General features: G+C 39.5%; 1 protein-coding gene across 1 annotated transcript in view; it reads left to right on the top strand.

Moving 5' to 3' along the window:
• Positions 1-26,463, top strand: part of LOC109922428 (lysine-specific demethylase 2B-like) — a 99,719-nt gene that overhangs the window by 27,036 nt on the left and 46,220 nt on the right. The window contains exons 4-7 of the mRNA XM_048612390.1: positions 3,257-3,343; positions 6,674-6,889; positions 17,609-17,647; positions 22,797-23,521. Of these exons, the coding sequence (XP_048468347.1) occupies positions 3,257-3,343; positions 6,674-6,889; positions 17,609-17,647; positions 22,797-23,521 (1,067 nt within the window). The remainder of the gene's footprint in view (positions 1-3,256; positions 3,344-6,673; positions 6,890-17,608; positions 17,648-22,796; positions 23,522-26,463) is intronic.

Here is a 26,463-nt window from a genome sequence, read left to right as displayed (position 1 = left end):
GCTCCAACAGATCTAGGACAGAAAAATGGTTATTGCTATGTCTGCAAGAATGACCTCCACCTTCCAGCAATATGGTTATTGAAACGGCAAGTGGCTGGAAGGTGGAGGTCATTCTTGCAGACAGAGCAAAGGTGTTCCACAATACTTAATACCCAGTTTGTAATTGGCCTCATCAACATAGAGGAGATGTGTGAACACAGTAGACTAAATTAAAAAGTACAAGTAAATTGCTGCTTCACTTGGAAGGTGTATTTTGAAATTTTGGACACTGAGGAGATACAAGGATAGTGCTGCACCTTTCGCAATTGAATGGAATGGTACCATGGGGGTTGGTGAAGAAGTGTTGGGGATGTAACAAGGTGTGGTCCCTACTGAATGCTGACCGGGGACGGGAGGATGTATTTGAAGATGACGTCTACTAGAGGTGGAGAAAATGGCAGAAGATGAATCATTGAATACCAAGGCCAGTGGGGTAGAAAGTGAGTGCAAGGGAGCCCTATTGTTCTGGGAGGGAAGGACAAAGGGTGAGGCAGAAATGTGGAAGATGAGTCTGGTGCCGCTGAGGGCCCTTTCCAACACAGTGGGAATGGAAATCCTCAGTTGAGGGAAAAGGAACACATTTGGGAAGCAGATGCAGTTGAGAAACTTGGAGAATGAAATGGAGGCTTACATGAAGCAGAATGTGATAAAATGTTGTAAAGGCAACAATGGGAACTGCTAGATTTGAAATGGATATTAGAAGACAGTCTAACCCTAGAAATTGAAACAGAAGTCAAGGTAGGGAAAAAACAGTTGGAGATGGAACAGATGAATGAGAGAGAAGGATGGAATTTGTAAGTAAAATTGAGTTTTTCCAGTTCTATCCATGGGATGCCACATACTGGAGTCTCAACATATCACCTGTCCTGTCACTTTTTTTTGTTGAATTTTAGTTAATTGTATTTTTCTAAAAAGCTAATGAATGCCTCTATTCTTGTGTTTCACCGATTTTCAATTTTGTTCTAATCACTCTGATTTGAAATTCCCTAACTAGATTGATTAATAGGATTTCATAAAAAATTTTCAGTATCCAATCACACACCTGCTTCCTATGATGTACTTTATTTTTGTTTGTTTCTGAGTTCAAACTTTTGCTATATTAACCCTGCTGTCCCGATACTGCGCCATTGAAGGGAGATTGGATTAAGGTATTCAAGTTTATGTCAGGTTTAAATATGATAGACGAAGAAAAGCTGCTGTCATTAACTGAGGATACAAGGATCAGGGGACACAGATTTAAGGTTTTGGACTTGACACAGGGAAGGTTTCAGGAAGAACGTTTTTACGTTGTGAACAGTAATGGCTGGGGACTTGATGCTGTTGTTGGTGCTGGAAGTGGAGAGTTTGAAAAGCAAATTGGATGGACCTTTTGAGGGAAATGCTTTACTGAGAACTGGTATGAACCAATAGGCTGATGGTTTCCTCTTTTGTCATAAGCAATAAGTGTACAATTCTGAGAATCATTTGGAGACTCTGAATCTGGCTGCATGAGAACCAAATTCAGTGTTCAAAAGCAATGAAAATGAATTTGAAATATGATACTTTATGCAGTTTGTCCCAGAATGTGTGAAATGGGTACATTTGGGGATGTGTTTAGTTTTCTTTTGTGAGAGGATATTCAATGGTGTGCAGCTTTTTCATGTAAAAAATTTCACTTAATACTGAATCGATTTAAAGCTTTGCACTAGTTTTTAAAGTAGACATGCCTAAAATGACTATTACAAGGGGGCATAATTTTAAGGTGATTGGAGGAAGGTATAGGGCAGATGTCAGAGGTAGGTTCTTCACACAGAGAATGGTGGGCGTGTGAAATGCGCTGCCGGCAGTGGTGGTGGAGTCAGATACTTCAGAGACTTTTAAGCGACTCTTGGATAGGCACATGGAGGATAGTAAAATGTAGGGTATGCAGGGTAGATTGATCTTAGTAGGATAATATGTCAGCACAACATCGTGGGCCAGAGGGCCTGTACTGTGCTGTACTGTTCTATGTTCTAAAGAAATTGCAGTTGCTACCCTGGAGACAGACTGAGAAGTTTCTCAGCAACGCAGGTAAGCCAGATGGCCTAAGCATAATGCATCAACCTACCACTACCAACAAGGAATCCATAGATCCACTTGAGCATTTTGGAGAGATCTCTATCTCTCTCTCTCTCTCTCTCTCTCTCTCTCTCTCTCTCTCTCTCTTTTTATCTGAAGTATTAGTAATAGAGAGCAAATGGTACATTGGCATTCATTCCAAAGGGATTAGAGTACAGAAGTAAACATGTCTTGCTGCAGTTGTATAGAACCTTAGTTAGATATCACCTGGAATATTGTGTACAGATTTGATCTCCTTATCTAAGGAAGGATATACTTTCCATAGAGGGAGTTAAACTGCAGTGCACTATATTAATCCCTGGGATAATGGAATTGAATGAGGAGACTGGTTCGATATTCCCTAGAGTTTCAAAGAATGAGTGTTATTGAAAGTTAAAAATTTCTCATGGGCTGTGGCAAGATGTGTATAGCTAGGATACTTTTCCTGACAGGGGACACAATGTCAGGACAAGGCGCAGGTGGATTTAAGAGGAATTTCTTCTTTCAGAGTATAGTGAATCTTTGGAATTTTGTACCCGAGGTGGCTGTGGAAGCTCAATCATTGAGCAGGTTCAAGATCAAAATCAACAGATTTCTGGACTCTAATGACCATAAGGATATGGAGAGAGTGCAGTAAATTGCTTTGTGAATCAATTGTGTGTATCTGGCTCATTCCAGTCAAGTTGAGTTTGCAGTCCATCAATGCATAGTGCCTTGTTAAAATCATGATACTTAGCATTCCCAATGAGTTAGGTTTCTGAATGTTTCAGCTGGTCAGGTTGTTTCATGAAAGTAAGAGTTCTCTGTTGCTTGTTGACTCTTGTCTCCTTTGTAATCAAGTCCAAAGCGATAAAGTAAACTGCATACACACTGGACTGTGTAGCAAATAATGTTAACATTTTCAGCAACTGAACTTTGTACTATAAAATTGAGCTGATTTATTGTTCAACCTTTCCTTCAATCAAATAAGGCTACTTTTATTCATTTATTAAAAAATCACTAATATTGCTAACTTTTTGCCTGATATGTTACAGACATTTGACAGATATGGATGACGTGCTTCAGTTACCTAGCTATTTTTGATCTGATATTGTTTGATTCGTGCATGTGTACAATACATTCATGTTCCTTTTAACATCAGGTGGAGGAGTCTGAAGGGCTTATAAATGATGAGTTGCCAAATTGCTGGGAATGTCCAAAATGTAACCAGGAAGGAAAAACAGGCAAAGTAAGTGTTGATGAAATAAACTTTTTTTTAAAAGAAAATTCTTGATTTAAAGGAATTCTAAACCTAATTTAGAAAACGGAGAGATTTGGGCCTGAATAATTTCTGTTCAGAAATTATTTTAAGCTAGAAGCAATTGAAATTAATTCTGATTGTTTGTTTCACAATTTTACAAGTTTCTATATTTCTACTATAAGATCTCCATATTCTTGTATAATGAAGGAACGTCTCATCTTTCTCTTTCTTCTTATCCCACCAACACCCAACTTCCATGCACCCTGGCTCTTTGTTCCCTCCCTCCATTTTATAGATCTGGAATAAACCAATTTGACTACTTTATTAATTGACCATCTTGGGCTGTGCAAACAAAGCCATTTGGGTCTCCATATGCACAAATCTCTAAATTCAATCATACAGTGTCCTCTTTCTATCTTGTAATGACCAGATGATGAGCGGTAAATTGTTTCCCCTCTCTTTATTCCCCCATCTTAGTCATTTGCAATGACTAATTTTATTCCTTAGCATACAGCCATTTTGCTGTAATTAAAATATTGTATTAGTCAAAATTAAGGAGCCAATTTTGTAAAGTTTATTGAGTGAAAGAAAAAGCTTTTTATTACCTTCTAACCCTGAGAAAAAAAGTTAACAAAATTCGTGCAATCACAGGTAACATTTTACAAAGGAGTCTGTGTCTGGTATAGACAAGAAGAATGAAGATTATGCAATTTGAAAGCTCTTGGAGTCCTTGAGGTGTTAGATTTCAAAGTGAGATCACAGCTGTTTGGTCTCCTTAGCAGTGGTGAAGTTTGTGGATACCTTTTGAATTCTCAGTGACTGGTTATTTTCTCAATTTGCATTTTCTCTGGGTGTTGGCTGCAGAGATAATGACAGAAACAAGCAAAGAGAGGTTTTATTCCTGTCCATTTTTTTTCTTTGTTGTGCTGCTGAGAAACAGCTACTGAAATACCATATATTCACAAGTCTGGCTCCATTGTCTAACATGGCTAACTGGCAGATGTTCTTTGAACTCCCAATATATGAAATTATCATGCATTTGTGAATTTAAACAGTGGATCAAAAATTACTAATGCTCGTTCAGTTACTTTGTTTCAATGACTTTAGATAAAATAGAAATTTCATTGAGGATGGATTTGCCTATTCAACATTGGTTTCCTGTTACTGGACTTTTCGCCCTTGCCTCCAAGTAACCCTACAAGGTGCTTGAGACCTGCATTATACAGCTGTGGTCAATCTGAAAATGTCAGGTTACCCCATTACCAGATTTCACTTGCATTAATCCTTATTGGTGTTATTTTTATGGATATGTTTATAGAGCTTTGTATAAACATGTTTAGTACTGTAAATACAACCTAAACACTCGAAAGAACAGTTGTATAGAGTCAGTCATACAGCACAGAAACAGACTCTTCGATCCAACCAGTCCATGTCGAACATAATCCTGAACGAAACTAGTCCCACCTGCTTGGTCCTGGCCCATATCCCTCCAAACCTTTCCTATTCATGTACCTATCCAAATGTCTTTTAAATGTTATAATTGTACCCATATCCATCACTTCCTTGGGAAATTCATTCCAGACGCTATCTATCCTCTCCATTTTTAAAAAAAAAAAAAATTTTCCCCTCATGTCATTTCAAATCTCTCCTCTCGTCTTAAAAAATATGCCCCCTGGGATTGAAATGCCCATCTTAGGGCAAAGATAACTACCTATACCTCTCATTATTTTGTAAACTTCTACCAGGTCTCTTCATACTTTAGGTACACCTAAAAGGTCATACTTTCAGAATTAGAGATAACAGTGTGGAGCTGGAGGAACACAGCAGGCCAGGCAGCATCAGAGGAGCAGAAAAGTTGACATTTTGGGTCGCGACCCTTCTTCAGAAATGGGGGAGGAGGAAGAGAGCTCTGAAATAAATAGAGAGAAAAGGGGTGGAGCTGGGGACGGTAGGTGGAATGGTGATAGATGAGTGCAGGTAGGGGGTGGTGGGAATTGGTCAGTGAGGTGGAAGGGGTGAATAGGTAGTCGAGAAGATGGACAGGTTGTGTCAGGTCAAGGAGGCAGGGATGTGAGGGAGGGTTGGACATTGGATGAGACTCAGGGTGGGGAGGTTTTAAAACTGGTGAAATCCATGTTTAGGCCATTGAGCTGTAGGCTCCCGAGGCAGAATGAGGTGCTGCTGCTCCAGTTTGCGGGTGGCATCATTGTGAGACTTGATGAAGCCCAGGATGGACATGTCACCCGGGGAGTGGGAAGGGGTGTTAAAATGGTTTGCGACCGATATAGAGGAGGCCTTATCGGGAGCAGCGGATGCAGTAGACCACATTGACGGATGTGCAGGTGAACCCCTGTCCAATGTGGTAGGTTTGTTTTGTGTCTTGAATGGAGGTGAAGGGGGAGTTGTAGGGGCAGGTGTAGCACTTCCTGCGGTTGCAGGGAAAGGTGCCAGGGTGGAGGGGTTAGTGGGGAGTGTGGAGCGGACGAGTGAGTCACAGAAAGAGTGGTCCCTACGAAAGGCTGATAGGGGTAGGGAGGGAAATATCTCTTTGGTTGTGGGGTTGTATTGTAGATGTCGGAAGTGGCAGAGAATGATATGTTGATTGCAGAGATTGGTGGGGTGATATGTGAAGATGAGGGGGATTCTGTCTTTATTTTTGTTGCGGGGAGGGATGTGAGGGCAGAGGTGCAGGAAACACAAGAGATATGGTTGAGGGCGTTTTCGATCACCGGAGGGGGGATGTTTTGGTCCTTGAAATAGAAGGACATCTGGGATGTTTAGGAGTGGAACGCCCCATCTTGGAACAGACACGGCGGAGGAATTAGGAGTAGGGGATCACATTCTTGTAGGAAGGTGGGTGAGAGGAGGTGTAGTCTAGATAGCTGTGGGGGTCAGTGGGCTCGAAATAGATGTGTGTTTCGAGGCAGTCACCAGAGATGGAGAAGGAAAGGGAGGTATTGGAGATGGACCAGATGAATTTGAGGTTGGGCTGAAAATTCTTAGTAAAGTTGATGAACGTTTAGAATTAGTTTTAAAGAAATAAATGGGACATTGTTGTTTTTAAATATTGCATAACAATCTGGATTCAGCCAAGCACATCCTTATGATATTGTACATGCTTAGCCTTTTTTTAGGAAATGTGACTTTGAAAATATCATTGTGACATTTGTAGCTTTGTACTTAAACCAAACACAAAGGGACAAATGAATTAAAGTAAAATATATGTAGACCACTTACCACACCAGGCAGCGCAGTGCAAGCTTCTCTGCAATCGCGGGTGGTAATGTGCGTTTATTCCCATTTCCGATCTTCATGCAGAAGAGAGGCCCTGGGTTTAAATTCGCCTCCAATCTTCCTGGGTCTCTCTTAAAGGAGTTTAAAGAAGGTGAAGATGGAGGGAGACGAAAGTCTGAAGACCTTGGACGTCCAAAAGTGGAGGAATATCATCCCAACAGACGGAAATCTGATGATGGTCTAGGACTCAAACGAAGAAAAGAAAAAGATTTACCAACTGATTTGGGCCCAAGTAAAAAGGTATTGCAATTTTCAAAATATTTTGTTTAAAGATCTGATTAAAAATGGTTAATAGTTGGCAATTTATATGTTAGGTGCTCATCCAAGTACAAGCTTAAAGAACTCCCATCGCATATGGGCATTGCTATGCAAATACATTTGCATACCTGCACAATATGTTGGTTTACTTGCAGGGAAATACTTCATGTAGGTTGTCATTTATGTTGTCCTTTGAACCTCTGATGTATTCCTGTTGGTGCAGCTAAATAGGCTATGGAAGTACCTGTTTTATCTTTAATTATTGTAATGCACAATATAATGTTCTGAATTAGAATATTAGTCAATCAATTTGAACATAGTGTTGTGGTTTTAGAATGTGCAGGTATTGTCACGGGATCCTATGTCCCAGTGTGGATATAACGTAATTACCAGGATTATGCTGATTTGGGTGTTTAATAAATTGGATAAAGATGGGCCATTGAAATTGTTCAGGCACTTGAAATGGTGAATTCAATCAAATGAAATAGTGTTTTGGAAAACTTGTAAATGGTAAAATGTAACTTTTTTTTTTCTTCATTTGAAGATGACTTGTTTTGAGAATAGACATCTTAGCCAGTACACATGGCAGTCTTTTTATTTGTTCCTTGTTGTGGCACTAACTACAAACCAATTTGCCCAAGTGGACTCTATTTAGTAACATGGCTTGGTTGGAAAATGTTTGAAGCCTTGCAGTGATGATATTGGTGGGCCATCTACATCTTCTACAACCTTTTTTGAGGTTTTGTCCATAAAGACAGAATGTAACAAAGCAGAATAACCCTTTCTTAAAAAAAAAAGTGCTTAAATTTAATCAAATTTTAAATTCAGTTTTGTGATGATAGGGCAACAAAGATCATATATGAATTTATTGTCAATAAATATAGATTGATTCACTCCGTGCAATGTTAAACCTACCAGTTGATATGTGTTAAGAAGAAGAGGTGTACAGATGTAATATTCTGGCAGGCAGTGGATGGGCTTAATAATTCGGTGCACAAATTATCCCAGAGATTACCACCAGTGCAGTGCCTGCCTCAGACGATTACATGAGCATCCAGAATCAGTAACCTTAGACCTTTCGTTAAATATGTGGTACGTGTGTGTAAAACTCTTGTGAAATGAGCTTTTTTCCAGAGACAAGATGGACGTGCAGGAAAATATGGCCCTTTGTTTTTAACAAAACGTTTTCTGAAATCTTTGTAAAATAATCGCATTCACTTGGGTGCAATTTGCATTTTGTTTTGATTGTCCAAACCACTTATTTTTCCTACTGGCGTGATTTGGTCTGGCTTTGAGCCTTCAACAGTTGTACCCTGTTTCGGACTTTAGTCTGTTTCTCGTTAAAACTTGAATTGCAATAGTTATCTGGGTTGTCAGCCAAGCTTGACAGTAAAAGTGTTTATCAAACTTATGAAATAGAATGAAAGAACCAAAAATGGAGTAAGTGATGCCAAAATGCCATTTGAAGGATGAAATTAAAATTGTGCAACTTGCAGAAATCCTACAGCTTGGAAGTTGTGTTTTTATTTTAACGGTGTAGAGCTGTTACTAGAATTGTTCAGATACAGCAGGGTTTTCCACCTCCTTTCTTTTTGAAAAACTAATCCAATTAATGGCAATTTGTCCATATCCCTGTACTTCCCTATTTCTCCTCCCAGCCAACGATGAAGTTTAGCTTACATTAGGCTGCATTTTATTCTTGGCAACAAATTACCCCAACCATGCATGACAGCACACTTGCTTTCAGGCATTCTATTGGACTCTGCTTTGAAAGTTGCAGTTACCCTATATTAGAAAGTCATTGGGATGCAGCACTTCCTGCAGGGAATCTGAACAGGATAAATAACTTCCTCATTTAAAGGTTCTTTTAATTGATTTTTTTTCCATCAGTTTTTTCCCAAACTTGTTCTCAATGTGACTGTATTTTCTCATGACCCAAGAGTAAGTTTTGGTGATTTTCATTGCGGTGGGAGGAGAGCAAGTAGATTTGTAGGTTTGTGCCACTGAGCAGGTTCTGTCTGTTGCAAAGTATGTCAAGATTGTAAAGGAAAACCTATATTTTTGCAGTCTATTTGCACCAGGAATCAGGCCTCAAAAACCTGTCCATTGAGCCATGCCCTTCGTTAGAAAACATGATTTAAAGGGACCTCACAGCCATTAGTTTCATGGCAGCCATTGCTGCCTTCTACATTTTGGGTCTGGAAGGTATACTTGCTACATCTCTGAGGATCAGGGCCCCAGTTTTGGAAACCTTGAATTATAAGGAATTGAGGGTATGCATTCACAACTCTAATCGGCACTTTCTGCTTTAATATCAAACCAGGTACAGAAAGCAAAAACAAGGGGGAAGAGAGGTGAGTTTGAGGGGCACAAAAAAAAAGAGAATTTTACTTGTATCTTTTTCTTTTTAAAGTTTCAACATAACTAAAATCTGAGTCCCCACTTGTAAAAATTAACTTTGTGTTAACGCTGCTTATTACCAGCAAGTAAATTTATCATTACATTAAGAATTAACTTGGAATGGGTAAGCCCTAAATTTTCCTGCTCAGTTTAATGTCACATGGATTGTGACTACATTCACTTCATTTATTTCAGTGACAAATCTTGGTAAGACTAGTGAAGCTTCAGAGTACAAGGAAACTTTATCAACAACTTACTCATTTGTGTTTAGCTGCATATGTGCAATTAGTGTCTGATTTACACTTTCATACTTTTGTCTGCATTATGACTAAAATTGGGGCTAGAATATAAAAGGTGTGAGATTTATCAAAGTTGTGAATGCTATTCATAACAGTAAACTCTAACTTTAGGTTAGGGCTTCCCAAACTGGTCATGGCCCCAATGTGGTCGCAAGATGAGATTATGGGGTGGCAACTATGGCTGTCATGGAGCTGGAACTAAATCTAACAGCTGTGAGGCCCCTTTAAATCCTTATGTTTTTTTTTGTTGGTGGGGATAGGTCCTTGAGGCCTTACCTTTTCACAGCCTTATTTGCACAAAAAGTAGGTTTTTTTTTTCTTATAAAACCCCTCAGTTACAACGCTTGCAGCAATGAAAGCTGTTCAACAGTTGAAGGCCACTGCTGCTCATTTGAGGGACAGGAGTTGTGGAGTTGGCAACTTGGGTTGGGTTGGCGGTTGAGGGGGAGAAATCTGAGACTTGAAAATGGAATCACTGGGAAAAACTTGTTTTACACGAAAGCCTATCAATAAAATTTGCATTTTGAAGAGCTCTAAAGGGAAAGGTGAATTAATTTGGGCCACTGTATCTGAAGAATTGCTTAATGAGTTGTTGTGTAATGTCTTCACTGCCAATAAGCAAATCTCCAAATTAGATGTCGAATGAAAATGTCTTTTTATAAATGCCCTAATAGTACACCTGAGAGAATGGCTGGAAAGCTGTGCTCAGTTTGCACACTGAAAAGGAACGGTGCTACTAAAAGCTAAAATTCTTTCATATTTGGGAGACTAAATATATAATTTATTTAAGACTTTGCTCACACTTTGCATTCATACATTATTCTGTACTGTGTACTTTTCATTGGTGCCCTGAACTTGTAATTGCGTATGTTCAGGAAATACATTTTCTTTTACAATAGTTGAATTTTCATGGCCAGAATTAAAATTGATCTTGAAAATATGCAAGAGCGCTGATGATGAGGCCTGTGCATGACTATAAAGCATTTGGAACTGTTTTTCACATGAACTTTTATCCGACAAGACAAAGGGCTGTTGTGTTTTGTGAAGCATACAGAAAAGCAGTTGTCGTCTTTATGCATCTGTCCATCGCCTTTTTTTGAGAAAAAAGGTACTGCTGCTTCATATGATGACATGATGCATAACAACTTTGAAGGAAAATGAAGAGAAATTGAAGGTTATGGAATTGAAACGGTCACAGATTCAATCGTGAATATTCATGCCAGAGGTTTGCTTGTCTATTTGGATACTCTTCCCGTTCTGCCACAATTAATACATCAAAAAATAATTACCATTGAATCTTTGTCCCACATGCTACTTGTTTCACCGTAGGTGATCGTGAGTATTGGCACACATGTCCTACTACATATTCATAAAGTCTAAGTCTCTGAAAGGAAAAAATTGTATTTGTAGAGTACCGTATTTCCTCAGGATGGTCCAGGGCATTTTGCAAATGCAGCCACTATTACATATGCAAATGTAGTGGCCAATTTGCACACACCCAAGTTCTCAAAGCACCAAACAAATGAATCCTGAGTTAATGTCTTTGGCAGTTTCAGTTGACACATTAATATTGACTAGGAGAACTCTCAGTTCACTCACGGCCACAGACTCTTCCCGCTAACTAAACAAGCAGACAACAACAATCAGCTTTTCAATTTAAGTGTTAAACTGTTTAGATGTTTCTCTCCTTGGGTGGATAGGAATGATCCTATGGTACTAAACTCTGCTGCTCCATCTCCAAACCTTACCTAAACTCTTATTTAATCTGATATAGACTTTCTAAACAACATCTAGATGTAATTTGGAAATTAAGGGATTATTGTCTGTAATAATGTTCGAAAATCAGTAACTTGCCACAAAATATTATTTTTAGTCCTGATTTTTTTTCTGTTAAAAGAACTCTAACAGATTAAACCCGGTGTCCCTTCCTTCATAGTCTTCTATCATTCCAGATTTTTTTGAAGTTTAAGAATAATTCTGTAACAATGGAAGATTAAAGGTAGGCTATTGATTTGAGGCACTTTTCTTGTTCCAGGAGTCCGTTGAGGTTATTGTGATCTACATTGCTAAAGGATGAAACTAAGAAATCTATAACTAAAATGTTGTAACTAAGTTTTAAAATATCTTCACTTCCCTCACGAATGCAGTTCAACAATTTTATACGTTAGGTTCTCCTTTTGGTTTGTCATTTCTCGTGCCCTCCATCAATATGCTATTTTAAGTAAACTTTTACCAGATTCGATAATATGAAGAGGGGGCAAAAGGAGTTGAAGGTCTTGTCGAGTCAGTATTCTTGTTCCCAAATTGGTACAAGTGAAGACAGCCATGCTAGTTTTGAATATTGGTTATGTGGTCATTCCCTGATTTTAGTATAATTCTCAATCCTAAATGCCAATTTGGAAAGTGTCAATTCAAGGTATGTGCTGGTTAAATGTCAATGTATGTAATCAAGCTATTTTTGAGGGAGTTGGAAAACAAACCTCTTCTAATGTTCCTAAACTTTAAATTTTCCATTTTTTCTTTTTATTCACTCCTTGGGCGGAAAAAAACCTACGAGCTACATGAAGTGATTGCTCAATACTGGATGTAAAAAGACTTGAATTTATATGGCGCTTTTCATGATTTCGGGACATCCAAACCAACTTTACAGATAATGAAGTAATTCTGAAATGCAGTTACAGTTGTAATGCAGAAGAATGCTTCTCTGCAGTTGTATTCCCCTATTACAAAGTAACGTAATGAAGTCAAAATAGCAGCATGTGATGCTGTGATACAGCTTTTGACAAGTTAACGCAGCAAATTAACTTCTTTGCTCAAGTTAACCTTCTAGATTTACTTGGTATGGAAAACTTAACCTAAGGGCCTAATTTTTAGCAAAGTTATTATGTTTTGAACCTAATGTGTGGGGATTTATTGTAAATGTTTGTGGAATTTACATATGTAACGAACGCATCAGGACACAATCTAATTACGAAATCTTAACCTAGAAGTTGAATAAACTAAATGACTAAGAAGTGAGGTGACCATTTTGAACAAAAGCATGGCATAAAATATGACTAAAATAATATTTTGTATTTTAACACTGGTTAGAACCACTGAATTTTTAAAAATACCTTTCATTCCCACCTTGGGCATTGAAGTTAGACCTTAGGATCAGAGCGTACATATTTGAGATTTTCGTCTTCCAAGTTAAACTTTTAATGTGGGGTGAGCACGTTTTTGTGTTACACTATTAAACAACAGGATATTCCTTGCTTGAGCATTTTTTCTTTTTTTAACATTACCACAGTATTTACGGTATTTATGAATGAGATGAAAGTTCAAACTTGGCTGGAAGTTAAGCTGACACATTTACAATTATTTTTGTAGATTTTGTCTGAGACAGCTCTAAAAGAAAGTCAGGAAATAGGCTCACCTCATATCTGAAAAAAGATTTGCTGAATGTTCAGCTGTTGTGTTGAAAAAAATGCAAGATTTGTATTTGGGTTTCTACAGTTAGCTGAGTATCACTGTTGACTTGTCATGATTGTCTCTCAGCCATGTGGAATAAACATTTTCTTTTTAATATCTGGATAATAACTTAGCTCCTAAAGGAGGAGGAAACTAACGCATTCTCTAACATTAAAATTTAAAACACTGATTTCACCCATGCTTGGATCTAGATTACCCATCAGTGCCTTACATGTCGTGGTGATAGAATGAGAAGGGGGAGTGGAATGAGATCTGGCTGTCCTTGGCCACTTATTTAGTTGAAATAAGTGTGCAGACACAGCAGGCGATGAAGGCAAATGGTACTGTTGGCCTTTATAGCAAGACCGTGTGTGTACAGGAGCAGGGACGTCTTGCTGCAACACTACGGGGCTTTGGTGAGACTACACCTATGTGCAGTTTTGTTCTCCTTACCTGAGGAAGGATGTTCTGGCTATGGAGGGAACGCAGTGAAGTTTTACCAGACTGATTGATTTTTCTGGGATGGCAGGACTGACATACGAGGACAGATTGGATCAGTTCAAACTTTATTGACTGGAGTTTGAGAGAGGGAGCGAGAGACACAACTGGTTTTGTCTTCACCCAAAGATCACCATACCTCTGGCAAGGAAAGAGGTTGAGAAGGAGAGTCCTTCATGGTAACCTCAGCTGGTGTGAAAATTGAACTGATGCTGTTGGCGTCACTCTTGCGTTGCAAGCCAGCTGTCCAGCCAACTAAGCAAACTGACCCAGGAGGGGCATATCGTCAAAATCTATAAAATTCTAACAGGACTGGATGGAATAAACTCAGGCAGGGTGTTCCTGATGACCAGAATGTCCAAAACCAGGGAGATACAGGTTTGGCCATTTTGGACTGATGAGCAATTTCTTCACCCAGAGTAGTGAGCCTGTGGAATTCTTTGCCACAAAAAGCAATTGAGGCCAAACATTGTTTTCAAGAGGTTGGATATAATTCTTTGGGGTCAAAAGGATCAAAAGGTATGGGAAGAAAGCAGGATCAGGATATTGAGTTGGATGATCATGTTGAATGGTGGAGAGGCCTTAAGGGCCAAATGACCTACTCCTTTTTTCTATGTTTCCTAGAATTTAAAAGTTCTTAAGATATTTGATTTGTAGGCTGCCGATAGCTTCATTTTAACTGGGTTTCTCTTGGGCACAATATTACTCTTTTTGCATTGTGTAAAATTATAATTTCAGTCGTCTTTTGGACACTTAAACCTGTCAATAGACTGAACAATTTGTGGCAGGATTAGAGAGAATTGCAATTGCCAAATTGAAAAAGATGCTTCAGCCTGGAATTTCAAGTTTAGTTTCAGTAATGAATGTTGATGGAGTACAATTGATGCTAGTACTTGGGTGCTTCTACAGTGAGCTCTAGTTACAGCTGTCAATCTTGATAAGTACAAGAGGAAAACCATAGAAATATATATATCAGTTTGTCTTATGTCTGTAATCAGGAAACTACTAACTCCATGAGCTGAATTTTGCCTAGTATTGGCGAAATATCAATTTCGTGGAGTTTCATGGAGAATTTCACTAAGCTCCAGTAAGTTATCTTGTGCAATTGTCTGCTGCTTTATTCGTTGCGTACCACACTCATGTTATTGTGCACTCACCAGCAGTGAAGTGCTTGCCGCTGTCTGGAACGTCCAGGTTTCCTGTCAATGGAGCTATACTTAAAGCACAGCTCTGCACCTGGTCCACCACTACAAGTCAGGAATTAACCTTTCTCTTGCAGTTCTGAATGGGCAGAACTGCTTCAGAGATGGTTGATAGACATAGTTTGGCAAGCCACTTTGCTGATTGGGACCTGGAGATCCTGGTGATGAGATAGTGGAGAAGAGGGTCATCTTGTTTCCTCACTGATGGAGGAAACCACTACATGGACCGTGACAGCCTGGCATGAAGTGGCTACCTGAGAGTGCAGTGTTCACAGTCCTCAGGAATGCTCAACAATACTGCAAGAAGATTAATCATCTGTGCTTTGCCAAGGTGAGTGACACAATCTTCTCTGTTACCTCACACTCACTCAAACTCCACTGCACCCACCTCCTGCCAAAGCTGAAGATCCACCGCTTTCATTTTTATAAGTACCATGTAAACCTTGCTGCCTTCTGCATTTTCTACTCCCTCATTTGTTTAGAGCACATCACCACCTTTCCTGCACATGGACCAACACTAACTACTGTGCCAATCTCTTTCATCTCACTCAATCCCCCCGTTTATCTCATTGCAGGAGAAAACGGCTGCAATAGGACAGAGGTGGCTAAAGCAAATGGTGGGGTGCCTGATACTTGTGTGGGGTGAGAAGACAAGGAGAGAATCTTGAGCTTGAGGAATAGAACGGAGACATCTCACACAGGGAGGGCGAGGCTTCCATGTCCTACCAACCAAGTAAGATTCATTTGGCTCTCCCGTTACTATCACTGTAAATGTATTCTTAACGTGTTCAAGCTTCCACCCCTATTTTGCAATTAATTCCCACTGTCTTTATCTGCAGGTACCAGTGGCATTCACACATCCTGTTCCCTGAAGACAGCAGTCTCTCCAGCCAACAGTACCGCCTCCCACTCTGAAGAAGAAATCTCAGACCCCTCAGGAGGCAGCAGTGGCATGGTTGTTCCCTGCATCCCTATCAGCTCTGAAACTGATACGTCAGTGGTATCTGATGTGTCAGCAGGATTTGAAGCAGGAGCGCATCCCTGGCACATCTCCACAGCTGGCTGAGGAAGAAATACCCCAGGTTGCTGGCACTCAGGCCTGCTAGAGACCAGCCATCTGCTCAGCCTGAAGCAGGAGAAAACCTCAAGCTGTTGATCATTAACAATTTTATTAAAATGCAAAGTCACAGGAGCAGCAAGCAGATTCATCAGAGACACTTGGCAAACTAGATCGAAGATTGGAGGTGTCCATCAATGCTATTGGTACTGTGATGACAGTGGCATGCACATGTCTGGCTGTCTGCATGGATAGTTGATGGCTGCCATGAAGAGCCAGATCCAGCATGCAGAATGTCTATCGATATGCACACAGACTTTAACTGCATTGCTCTAGCCAATGGTGCTCAGCAACGATGGCAAGACAACCAGGCGATGAGGGACCTTGACTCATTCCAGATGCCTCTGCCTCATAAGGAAACAGGTTTGTGTAAGTAGGCAGCTAATCAGAGGAGGAGCCACATACGGAATCCCTGAAGTCCTCTCGTGGGACATGCCAGAGGTGCCCAGCACCCCCTCCACTCTGCCTGCAATGCACAACCCTGTAGAATTTCAAGTTGAGGGTGAGCCTGCATCTTGACAGGACACCCTATGAGCATGTCTGAGCCTTCTAACCATAAATTTCCCCAGACTCTCCCAACCAAAACTCCAAGGTGATCAGTCTTCATGATAGAACAGGCTCCCTCCATCCCATCCATGGACACCAAGACTGCACCTAGACATCGTGGGAGAGAGAGAAAAGGAAAAGAAAACCCATCCGAGGCCACATGGGTGGTGTGAATGAAACTTCATTGTAAATAAAATGACAAATAAATATATTCTAAATATGTGTTCGTTTTTCATTAGCAACCATGTGACCAAATATAGTTGCAGTGACAATTACAGGGGTGAAGGTAGAGAGGTTCACAGTCTTTAGAACCCTACAATGTCCTAACCCTATCTGAAGGGTAGCTATCCTAGCATACTAAATACGAACATTAAATTTAGTCATGATTGAATGAGGGACCATTAGATGTTGTGAAAGCTTCCATCACTTTGTAACCTTAACTTTTATTAAACAACTGGGAAAGCAAAGAAAGTACAGACCAGTAAACTGTATTTGTAATTAGGATTAAGCAGGGATTGCTGGTCTCTGCAGCATCAGTACATTTACAATAAGTGAAAGATGACTTCACAGAACTCCGTGCCATTGAAAACTATTGTCAAACATGTCCCGGCCAAGATGATCTTTCTGATGAACTTCCATTTCTACTCTGTGCCTTCAATACTGTGGCTTTCACAGATTCTCATTGTCTATCATGTATCCTCAAATCCTCCAGTCTGTAGTAAAGCATCCAATTTTCAAGAAATTTTAAATCTGACAGGGTAGACTGAGGGGGGAAAAGAAATTGTGAGCTTGCGAGTCTCCCATTTGGGAACGTATTTAAAAATTACAGCCAGATCTTTCAGGAGTGCTATTAGGAAACAAGGAAAGGATAGTAGATGTTTGGAACTCTTCTGCAAACAGCAGTTGATATTAGAAGCATTGTTTAACTTTAAACTGAAATTGATAGATCTGTTAATCAAAGGTATTAAGGAATATGAGTTAAGTCACAGGACGCCAATGATCTCAGAAGTTCAAAACCGGCTTCATATGTTCTTAATTTCTTCCTTTATTAAAAATCAAAGATTTATGTATTTACAATGCAAAATGCCTGTTAGGCATTTCAGAAACATTGTATTCACTATACAGAAATACACTTATTACAGATCAATGGCTAATTATATTTTCATGTTTGTGCTTTCCTTTTCTTTAGCTAAGAGGTGGAAAGGATGACAAACTTCAAAAGAGAAAGGTAGGCAATGTTGCTAGATTTTAAAATTTGCATGCATGTAGTTTTGGTTTGTCTCTGTTAAAATGATGAATTTTGTGAAATATTTTTTAACCAAGATTGATTTTTTTTTTTTTAAAATTGGTACCCTTTCAATATTTTTGTTTGTTCAGTTTTGAAGGTGCAAAGCTGTACACTTGAAACTCTAAATGGCAGTTACTGTACAACTCAATTTGATAAACTCCACAAATGAAGCCAGTTATACTCCGTTTCAGTGTTCTGCTGGTTATTCTAAGACAGCAGAAGTATTAGGGTGATCAAATAATTTAGAAACATTTCAGCTTATAGTTTTTGTTCTTTTTTCCTTAAATCCCAAATAGAAAAAGTTTCCTTCCTAACTAGCAGTGAGTTTGTGTCTCTCTCTGTAAATTAATTTGACTGAGTATCTAATGAGTGCAAGGTTCTCTCATAATCACACTGGTGAATGGAGAGAATTTTCTGCTGAGCGCCGTCCTTCTTAACTTTATTTTTCTGAAAATCTAGGCTGTCCTGTAGAAGGTACTAACTATTGCTGAGGTTGATTTTCTGACATCAGGCAATACCTTGATACTGTGTGGCCATGTGTATGTCTTTTCATTTTGTTTTGGATCAGTTAATAGAGATAGTTGACCTTGTTGAGAATTCACAGAATCCATAAGGTAATGACGACCATTTTGTTGATTTTTAAATCTGGAGACTGTCGTCAACCCCAGTATGCTGACCTATTGCTGCTTTAGTAAATCTTTCACAAGCATGTGCCTTTCCATTTGTATCATACTGGCTTGCCTACCATATCTGAGATCTTGCCAGCTATATTGGAATACTTCCTCAGATTTACTGCTGCAGTCAGTTACATTAAATTTCTTAATAGATATAAGTTTTCTTCCACTCCAGAAGATGAGGGCTGCAGTGATGGAGGAAAGGAAAGGACAGTTTCCTATTTTATGTCTGTATCTGTTGCATTTTGGGAGGTATTTAAAGGTCTGGTCTTTAAATGAATTAGTAAATACCTGGGTGAATTGTTAGGTAGTTGAGGCTAGGGGTTGATGCAGTTATTGAGGAGTTGGTTATGGAGTTATCCAGCTGATAGGCCAGGTTTCAAATTAAGATTTCCGGGGTAATTGTCAAGATTCGTCATGGGTATCTAACCCAACTCTCTGCCCTAATCCAGGGTTCTGGGTAGTGAGGGTATTGCCTATTGGAAGTTGGAACCGGCTAGCCAGTTCCAATGTATGTACAGGTGTTAGGATGTCCATAAATGTCGTGACGCAAATCTTCAGTTGTATGTATGCTCTGTGACAATTTCGAGATTTGAGCCATTATCGTTTCAAGGATACACTTAAGTTAACACTCAACTTATCAACTTAACACACAGCCCAATTTAACAAAATTTGAAATTCTGCTGCCTGATTTGTTTTGTTTTGTTAATTTGCCAAGTAGTATCATTAATTTGATACTGCATCAATCTGCTTAACTTTAGAATGCATACAGCGTGGAAACGGGCCATTGAGTCCGACAAGTCCACACCGACCTTCCGAAGAGCATCCCACCTAGATCCATCCCCCTATTCTACCCCTGTAACCCTGCACTTCCCTTGATTAACACACCTAACCTACGCATCCCTGAACACTAGATGGGTAATTTAGCATGGCCAATCCACCTAACCTGCACATCTTTGGACTGTGGGAAGAAACCGGAGCACCCAGAGGAAACCCACACAGACACGGTGAAAATGTGCAAACTCCACACAGTCGTCCAAGGGTGGAATTGAACCCAGGTCCCTGGCGCTGTGAGGCAACAGTGCTAACCACAGAGCTACCATGCCGCTGATATTGGATAATAAGGAATTTATAAAGTTATGTGTTTTGCATGCTGTCTAAAATGACCCTTCACATTTTAAATAATGCATGTTGAGTCAGTGTATTTAACTTTGTTATCTAAGTGTTGGCTTGCAACAAAGATGGCTAATTAATTTTACTCTGGCTGCTATTGATTAACAAAGTCATGGCTGTTCTTGAGCATCGTTAGGATGGCACGGTGGCTCAGTGGTTAGCACTGCTGCCTCACAGCACCAGGGACCCAGGTTCAATTCCAGCCCCTGGCGACTGTCTGTATGGACAGTCCAATGAAGTGCGAGCTAGGTGGATTAGCCATGCTAAATTGCCTGTAATGCCCAGGGATGTGGATTAGCTATGGGAAATATAGGGATACGGTAGGGAGGGGGTAAGTCTGGGCAGAATGCTCTTCAAGAGAGTCAGTGTAGACTTGTTGGGCCAAATGGCCTGTTTCCACACTAGGGATTATATGATTGTGTCTTCGGAAGCTTAGTTGAACTCACGCTTGCCTCTGAGTCACAAGGTTCTGGATTGAAGCCCCACTCCAAGACTTGAGCACAAAAAATCAAGGTTAATGCTACAGTCAACTACTGAGGGAGTACTACATTCTACGAGGTGCTGTCTTTCAGATGAGATGTTAAACTGTGGTCTAACTTGGATGGATTAAACAGCCTCATGTTACTCTTCCAAAGACAAATGTTATCCTGGTCTCCTGACCAAGATTTATTCGTCAATCAACATCACAAACTGTGTATCTGGTCATTATCATATTGCTGTTTGTGTGCGTTTGGTCTGTGTAAATTGGCTGCTATATTCTGTACATTATACAAATGACTATATCTTGGAGCTGCTTAATTGGCTGCAAGTGTTTGAGATATCCAGTGGCTGTGGAAAGTACAATATAAATCTCTATTATTTTCCTTACTGATATCTGCTCGTGTATTGTGGTTGCTGAAATAAATATTGGTATCTGTTATGCCTTTAAAAAACATTGTTTTTAACACACAATTTTTTTAAAAAACAATCTTCAACTGCGACTTTCAAATTCAGCTTTCCAGAGAAGGTAGTTTAAACTTTCTGTAATTTGCTATATTTTGTGCTCAATCAGTTACTCGAGTGTAATCTTAATCTGTAGAACTATGAATTTATAGTTTATGCTGTCTCTGCGTTTAGATTTTGTTGGCCCCAAGCACAATATTAATTGAGCCAAGATTCTATTCCCAGACAATGCTGCTGTAGCATTTTATAATCACTTTCATATTTTGCTTTTGCAGTAATTTTGTTTGGATGCTATTAAGCAAGGTCTGTTTATTTAAAAAGAAAAGGCAAATTTAAATCTTCTTTTTGTCATTTCTGTAGTGCCTACATTTGAAATCATTTGTGATCAAAGTAGATAAGTATAAAATAGAAACAATTATTGGAAACAATTGATCCCGGAGTAAAGAATCGGGTTATTGTTTCGTCAATAGGAAAGAACATAAATTAATGTCCACAACTTCTGGGACTTGGTGTCCCAAATGGTACGTGATGACCAGATATTCTCCATGTGATGTTGCTTGAGAGGGAAGAACTTTGCCTAGGAATAACTGTCAAAGTTTTCTTCAAAAATGGCTCCATGAGATTTGTGATATGTTTGACTTAATATCTTAATATTTTATCTAAAGATTCTGACAGTGCAGCACTCCATCAATACTGCATTCAGTTCCAACCCAGATTTCAGGCTTGAGTAGGACTGAACTTGCAGTTGATTCAGAGGTGAGAGCGTTACTACTAAGCCCCAGTTATTCCCATATTGACCAGAACTGGCTATTTTACCACCACCTCTCCAGAGCTGCTGCCTGACTTGCTGAATGTCTGCAGCATTTTCTGTTAGTTTTACTTTTTATAGCAAGATATTAAGATCACTTGATTAAATAATCATTTTTTTGTTTTGCTTTGCCTAAGGTTAGGCATGTATATAATGCATTTAAATTGCAAGGAGGCAATCCCAAATGTTTTCTTAAGAGCACTTTTCCTGTTCCTTGTATGCCGTGACTGAGGAAGAGACCGTTCTGAATGTTTAATAGTCATCGTGCAATATTTTGTAATTGAAAGTTTGGTTAGTATTAAATAAAATCCCAGATGCTATATTGCTCAGGACAGCGTTACACTTGCACTATCATCAAATTCATAGGCCCTACTTGATTATCGTACAGTTTTGGTGAAATGGCTTGTAAATCTGTTTAGTTGACGATCAGTTTCACTTGCCATTCATCTTCATTTAGTCCAGAAGCTAGAATTCAAGAGCTGACCTGTATTTGCTCGGATTAACTCTGGAAAGTGAAACAGCACCATTTTGTACAACGCAGCAGTTTTTCTAATCGAGAGAAGGAAATCATGGTCTGTCTCCTCTTTCTTATCTTGCCTGACAATTTGTTCATTATCACAGACTTTTAAATTGTGTTATTTTAGTTTTGATATCAAATGAAATTGCATAAACTCTCTCATTTTAAAATTGTTTGACTTTTGTGAAGAGGACCAGATCTTCTTGAAACTGTTTTGTGTTGTATTTATCTTGATGTTGCTTCTGTGGCAAAAATAAGTTGAAGTCCTAGTCCAACTCTTGAGAAAGAAATTTAGCTGATCTTTTAATGTAAATAATGCAGCTGCACAGTTGCGTTCTGAGACCCATCCTTTGGGTGAGATGTTAATGACTTCATAGTTCATTTGAAAAATAGCTGAATTCTTATGATGTTTTGCGTAACTTTCCTTCCATTTCCAGCCCCACCAAAGAGCTTTGCTGCTGGACTTGCATGCTGTGGGTAAAGTGGTTGCTACATTTGTCTGGTTACTGCATTCTAGAGTTCATTATTACACACAGAGGTCTTTAAAACATTTTATGTAAGAGCAGTAACTTCATTTGGAACAGAATAAAGCCAGAAGGGAAATGATGCTTTTTGCTCCCATATTAATTTCCATTTGTCAACATTACTTTGGCAGGAATTTCACATGTCAAAAAATATAGATTAAACAAAATTCACTGTGGCTTCACTTATTTCAAACTCTAAATTTATGATCTTTAATCAAAAGTAGGAGCCTGATTTTTCAAGGCTCTGCCTCTTGTTTGACCCCCTTTTCTTTTAGGTAAATGAAAAGTAAATTGAAGCATTACTTTCTTTGACAATGGAAAGTAATTAACCATTTTATCATTTGAAGCTTACTGTAACAATTAAAACATTTTGACTTTGCAGATTTTTGAAATTTAGCATTTTGAGGGTTTTTAATTTTTAACTCTTTTTAGTTTGATTTTTGTTCTTTAGAAACGGAAAACAACTCCAGATTCTGAAGAATGCACTAAAGCAAATCATGAAAAATCAGAAGATGCAGAAAGAATAGAACGGATACGACAAATGATGAAACGTGTCAACCGAAATGAAGCAACCAGCTCTAGCTCTAGTTCTGATTCTGACTCCAATTCAAGTTCTGGATCAGAATCCAGCTTGGAGAGATCAACAGGAAGTAGTGATGGATCTAGTCCAAGGTCAAATGCAAAGGCTGATAACCAAAGGTCCAAGCTCAGAAGGCTTTCTAATGATATTTTCAGTGAGGAAGATGATGAAGAGGAGGAAGATGATGTAGAAAATGCGAAAAGTGTAAAAACAAATTCGCTTTTGGCCTCCAAGGATAGAGAAAATAACTATTATTCCCTGAGAGGGGAGAATATGAAAAAAAACTCCTTTAGGACAGTGGAGGTTTCACTGCAGAAGAAAAATGGACCATCCAGTCAGCTTTGCCACAAAGTTCTAGGAGGTTTGCCTCGTCCTCAGATACTAAGCAAACTGTCTGTGCAGTCTCCTCCTAAGCCATTTCAAATGGAGCGGCATGTGGTGCGACCTCCACCCGATAGTCCTGAGCCTGATTCTCTACCATTGGCTGGTGGCTCAAAACATGTGATGCAACGGGAAGTGTGGCTGGCAATATTCAGGTACCTCAGCCATAAGGATCTGTGCATCTGTATGAGAGTGTGCAAGACCTGGAGCAAATGGTAAGTGCAGTGATGTCAAAAGTGTATTTTAATTGTTGAAGTTCTTAGAAATGAATTCTGCCAGTATTTCAGTCATTCAGTTCTTCCCTTTTCCTGATGAATCATAATTTTGGTAACCCAGTTACTTGTACATGAAATACAGCCATAAAATTTTTTGAAAAGAAAAATGAAGTGAGCTTCTATTTCCCTACAGGGTTTTGTGCGACTGTACCATCAAAACTTAATGATTACTTGCCTAATCTGGAACCAGAAATATTGGCAATATTTAGGTGTCTCAGCATGTGTGGAGAGAGAAATAAGGTTTCAGCAAAATAAAGGTTTCAGTGTGATGGCCTTTTGTCAGAGCTATTGAATCTGCTGACAGTTTCCAACATTTTCTGTTTGTTTTGGACTTCCAGTTTCTGAAGTATTTTGCTTAAGAATGGGCACTCTGAAATTTACATAGTCACTGTAGTGTACAGTTTGGATTTAGATTATATAGGCTCCTGAACTGGAATACAATGGGGGAAATTCAAAGGATTACATTAAATGTTGTATTATATCTTGGAACTCCCTTCCAACAATCCCAAACGGTCTGCTGTCTTTCAAGTAAATGGCCCACTGCCACCTTCTCAAGGGCAATCAAGAAGGGACAACAAATAACTGGGCTGTGTTGCTCGCATCCCGTGAATGAATTCTTTTTGCGACAGTTGTGATAAATTGAATATTTGAAAGTTGCTATTATTAAAAATGTCCCTAAAGAATTGAAATTTATAACCACCATGTCCACCACTACTACTATCCTGACCTTTTTAATTTGTTTAGTATTTATTTTTCTTGTTTTGTAAGTTGAATTGCTTCTCAAATAATTTGTTACATAAAATGATTAACATGGATCTAAAGGTTTACTTACTCTGCATGTTGCATTCTGAACCTTAACCTATTTTGCTGTCAATTGAAAACGATTGTAAACTTCTGTGGTGCTTAAAAAGTCAGAAGCAAAAATCTGCTTTTGATATGAAGTCATTTTACTTTGAGGGGCCCTGTTTTTGCAGAAGGAGTTGAGCAACCAGTAAGATCACTGGTAGAGCTTGTTTAGCCTGGACACTCACGTTCACAAATGTGAATGCACAGTGTATACTTGAAAATAGATGTGATACATCCATAATTTTCAGGTCCCAATCGGGAACATCTACGCTTTCTGGTAGCGGCAGCCTTGACAAGGCATCTGCTTTGCTGTCTTTCTTTGCTCGTCAGTATCTGATTTCCTATGAATAGGCTGACCAAGTCGGTGCCCATCTCTGCAGGTATGCTGCCGCCATTCAAGGTATCTCTTTATATAAATCAAAAATGGAGGTTAGCGGCCTGTGGTTTGTCAGCAGTATGGAGTGCCTGCCATAAAGGAAATGGGCGAACTTAATGCCAAAAACGATGCCCAATCCTCCTTTTTCAAGTGTGGCATAATTCTCCTCTGATTTTGTTTGTGACATCAATGTGAATGCGATAGACCTTTCCCCTCCATTCAATAAGATGGATGACACCATGTGCAGCACCAACCCCAAAAAATGTATTGGTAACTTCAGGTCAAAATCACTTAACATTCTTAAGGCTTGCTTCACCTTCCTGTAAGCCTTCTCACATTACCAGGGTCCATTTCCATGGCCACCCTTTTCTCAGCAATCGATGGGTTTTAGCACAGTTGCCAGATTCGAGACAGACTTGCCATAGTAATTGACAAGCCCAAGAGCAATCTCAGTTGAGACACATTCTCTGATCTAGGGACCTTCCTGATAGCCTCCATATTCTTGGGTGTCATGTAATCAATTGCAAAGGATTATACATGGTCCAGGTACTCAATGGAGTCCCTAAAATACTCACATTTCTCCCTTATTTGTAGGGCTGTGCTCCTGAAACCTTTTTTAGTGTTCCTTTTGAGGTTTCTCAAATGCTTCTCTTCGGAGAAACACTGACCACAGTATTGTCCAGATAACCCTGAGCTCCTGGCAATCCACTTAAAGTTTGGTCCGTGACACTCTGGAATAGAGCTGCACTGATATGATGTCAAAGACAGTTGCTTGTAGTTGGAAAGACCCCTCTATCGGTATTGATCCGCACCCAGTGACTTGACCTGAAAGTCACCACAAATCCTCAATACACTACCTGTGTTTAAGACCAGAATGATTGGCATGGCCCATCACCAATGGTTACCGGTCCCACTGGTCCCAATGCTCCCAGATTCACACGCCTTTCCAGTTATGTTTCCACTTTAGACCAGATGGCATATGGTACCGGACGCTCTTTCGGACTCCTCGGACAAGCCTTCAGCTTCAGCTGTATTTTAATTTCAACTCCTTTCATTCCCCCCAGCGTTCCCTGAAAACACTTTTTTGTACAGTATGTGTCCAGGATCTCTTGCAAACTCGTGGTGCACTGGGTGTAGGAGTTAGGATGTCATGTTGCGGCTGTACAGGACATTTGGTTAGGCCACTTTTGGACTACTGTTAATCTGGTCTCCCTGCTAAAGGAAGGATGATGTTAAACTTGAAAGGGTTCAAAAAGATTTAAATGGATGTTGCCAGGATTGGAGGGTTTAAGCTATAGGGAGCGTCTGAAAGGCTGGGATTGTTTTCCCTGGAGGGTTGGAGGCTGAGGCGTGACCTTTATTGAGGTTTATAAAATCATGAGGGGCATGGACAGGGTGAGTACCCAAGATCTCTTCTTTTTTTTTTCCCCCCAGGGTAGGGGAGTCCAAAACTAGAGGGCATAGGTTTAAGGTGAGAGAGGAAAGACTTAAAAGGGACCTGAGGTGTAACTTCTTCACGCAGAAGGTGGTGCGTGTATGGAACGAGCTGCCAGAGGAAGTGGTGGAGGTGGGTACAATTACAACATTTAAAAGGCATCTGGATGGGTACATGAACAGCAAGAATTTAGTGATATGGGCCAAATGCAACTAGATCTGTTTA

This window comes from Rhincodon typus, chromosome 26 (genome assembly GCF_021869965.1).
Source record: "Rhincodon typus isolate 14 chromosome 26, sRhiTyp1.1, whole genome shotgun sequence".
Lineage (NCBI taxonomy): Eukaryota > Metazoa > Chordata > Chondrichthyes > Orectolobiformes > Rhincodontidae > Rhincodon > Rhincodon typus.
The sequence above is the reverse complement of the archived record's forward strand: the minus strand, read 5'-3'. Positions and strand labels throughout refer to the sequence as shown.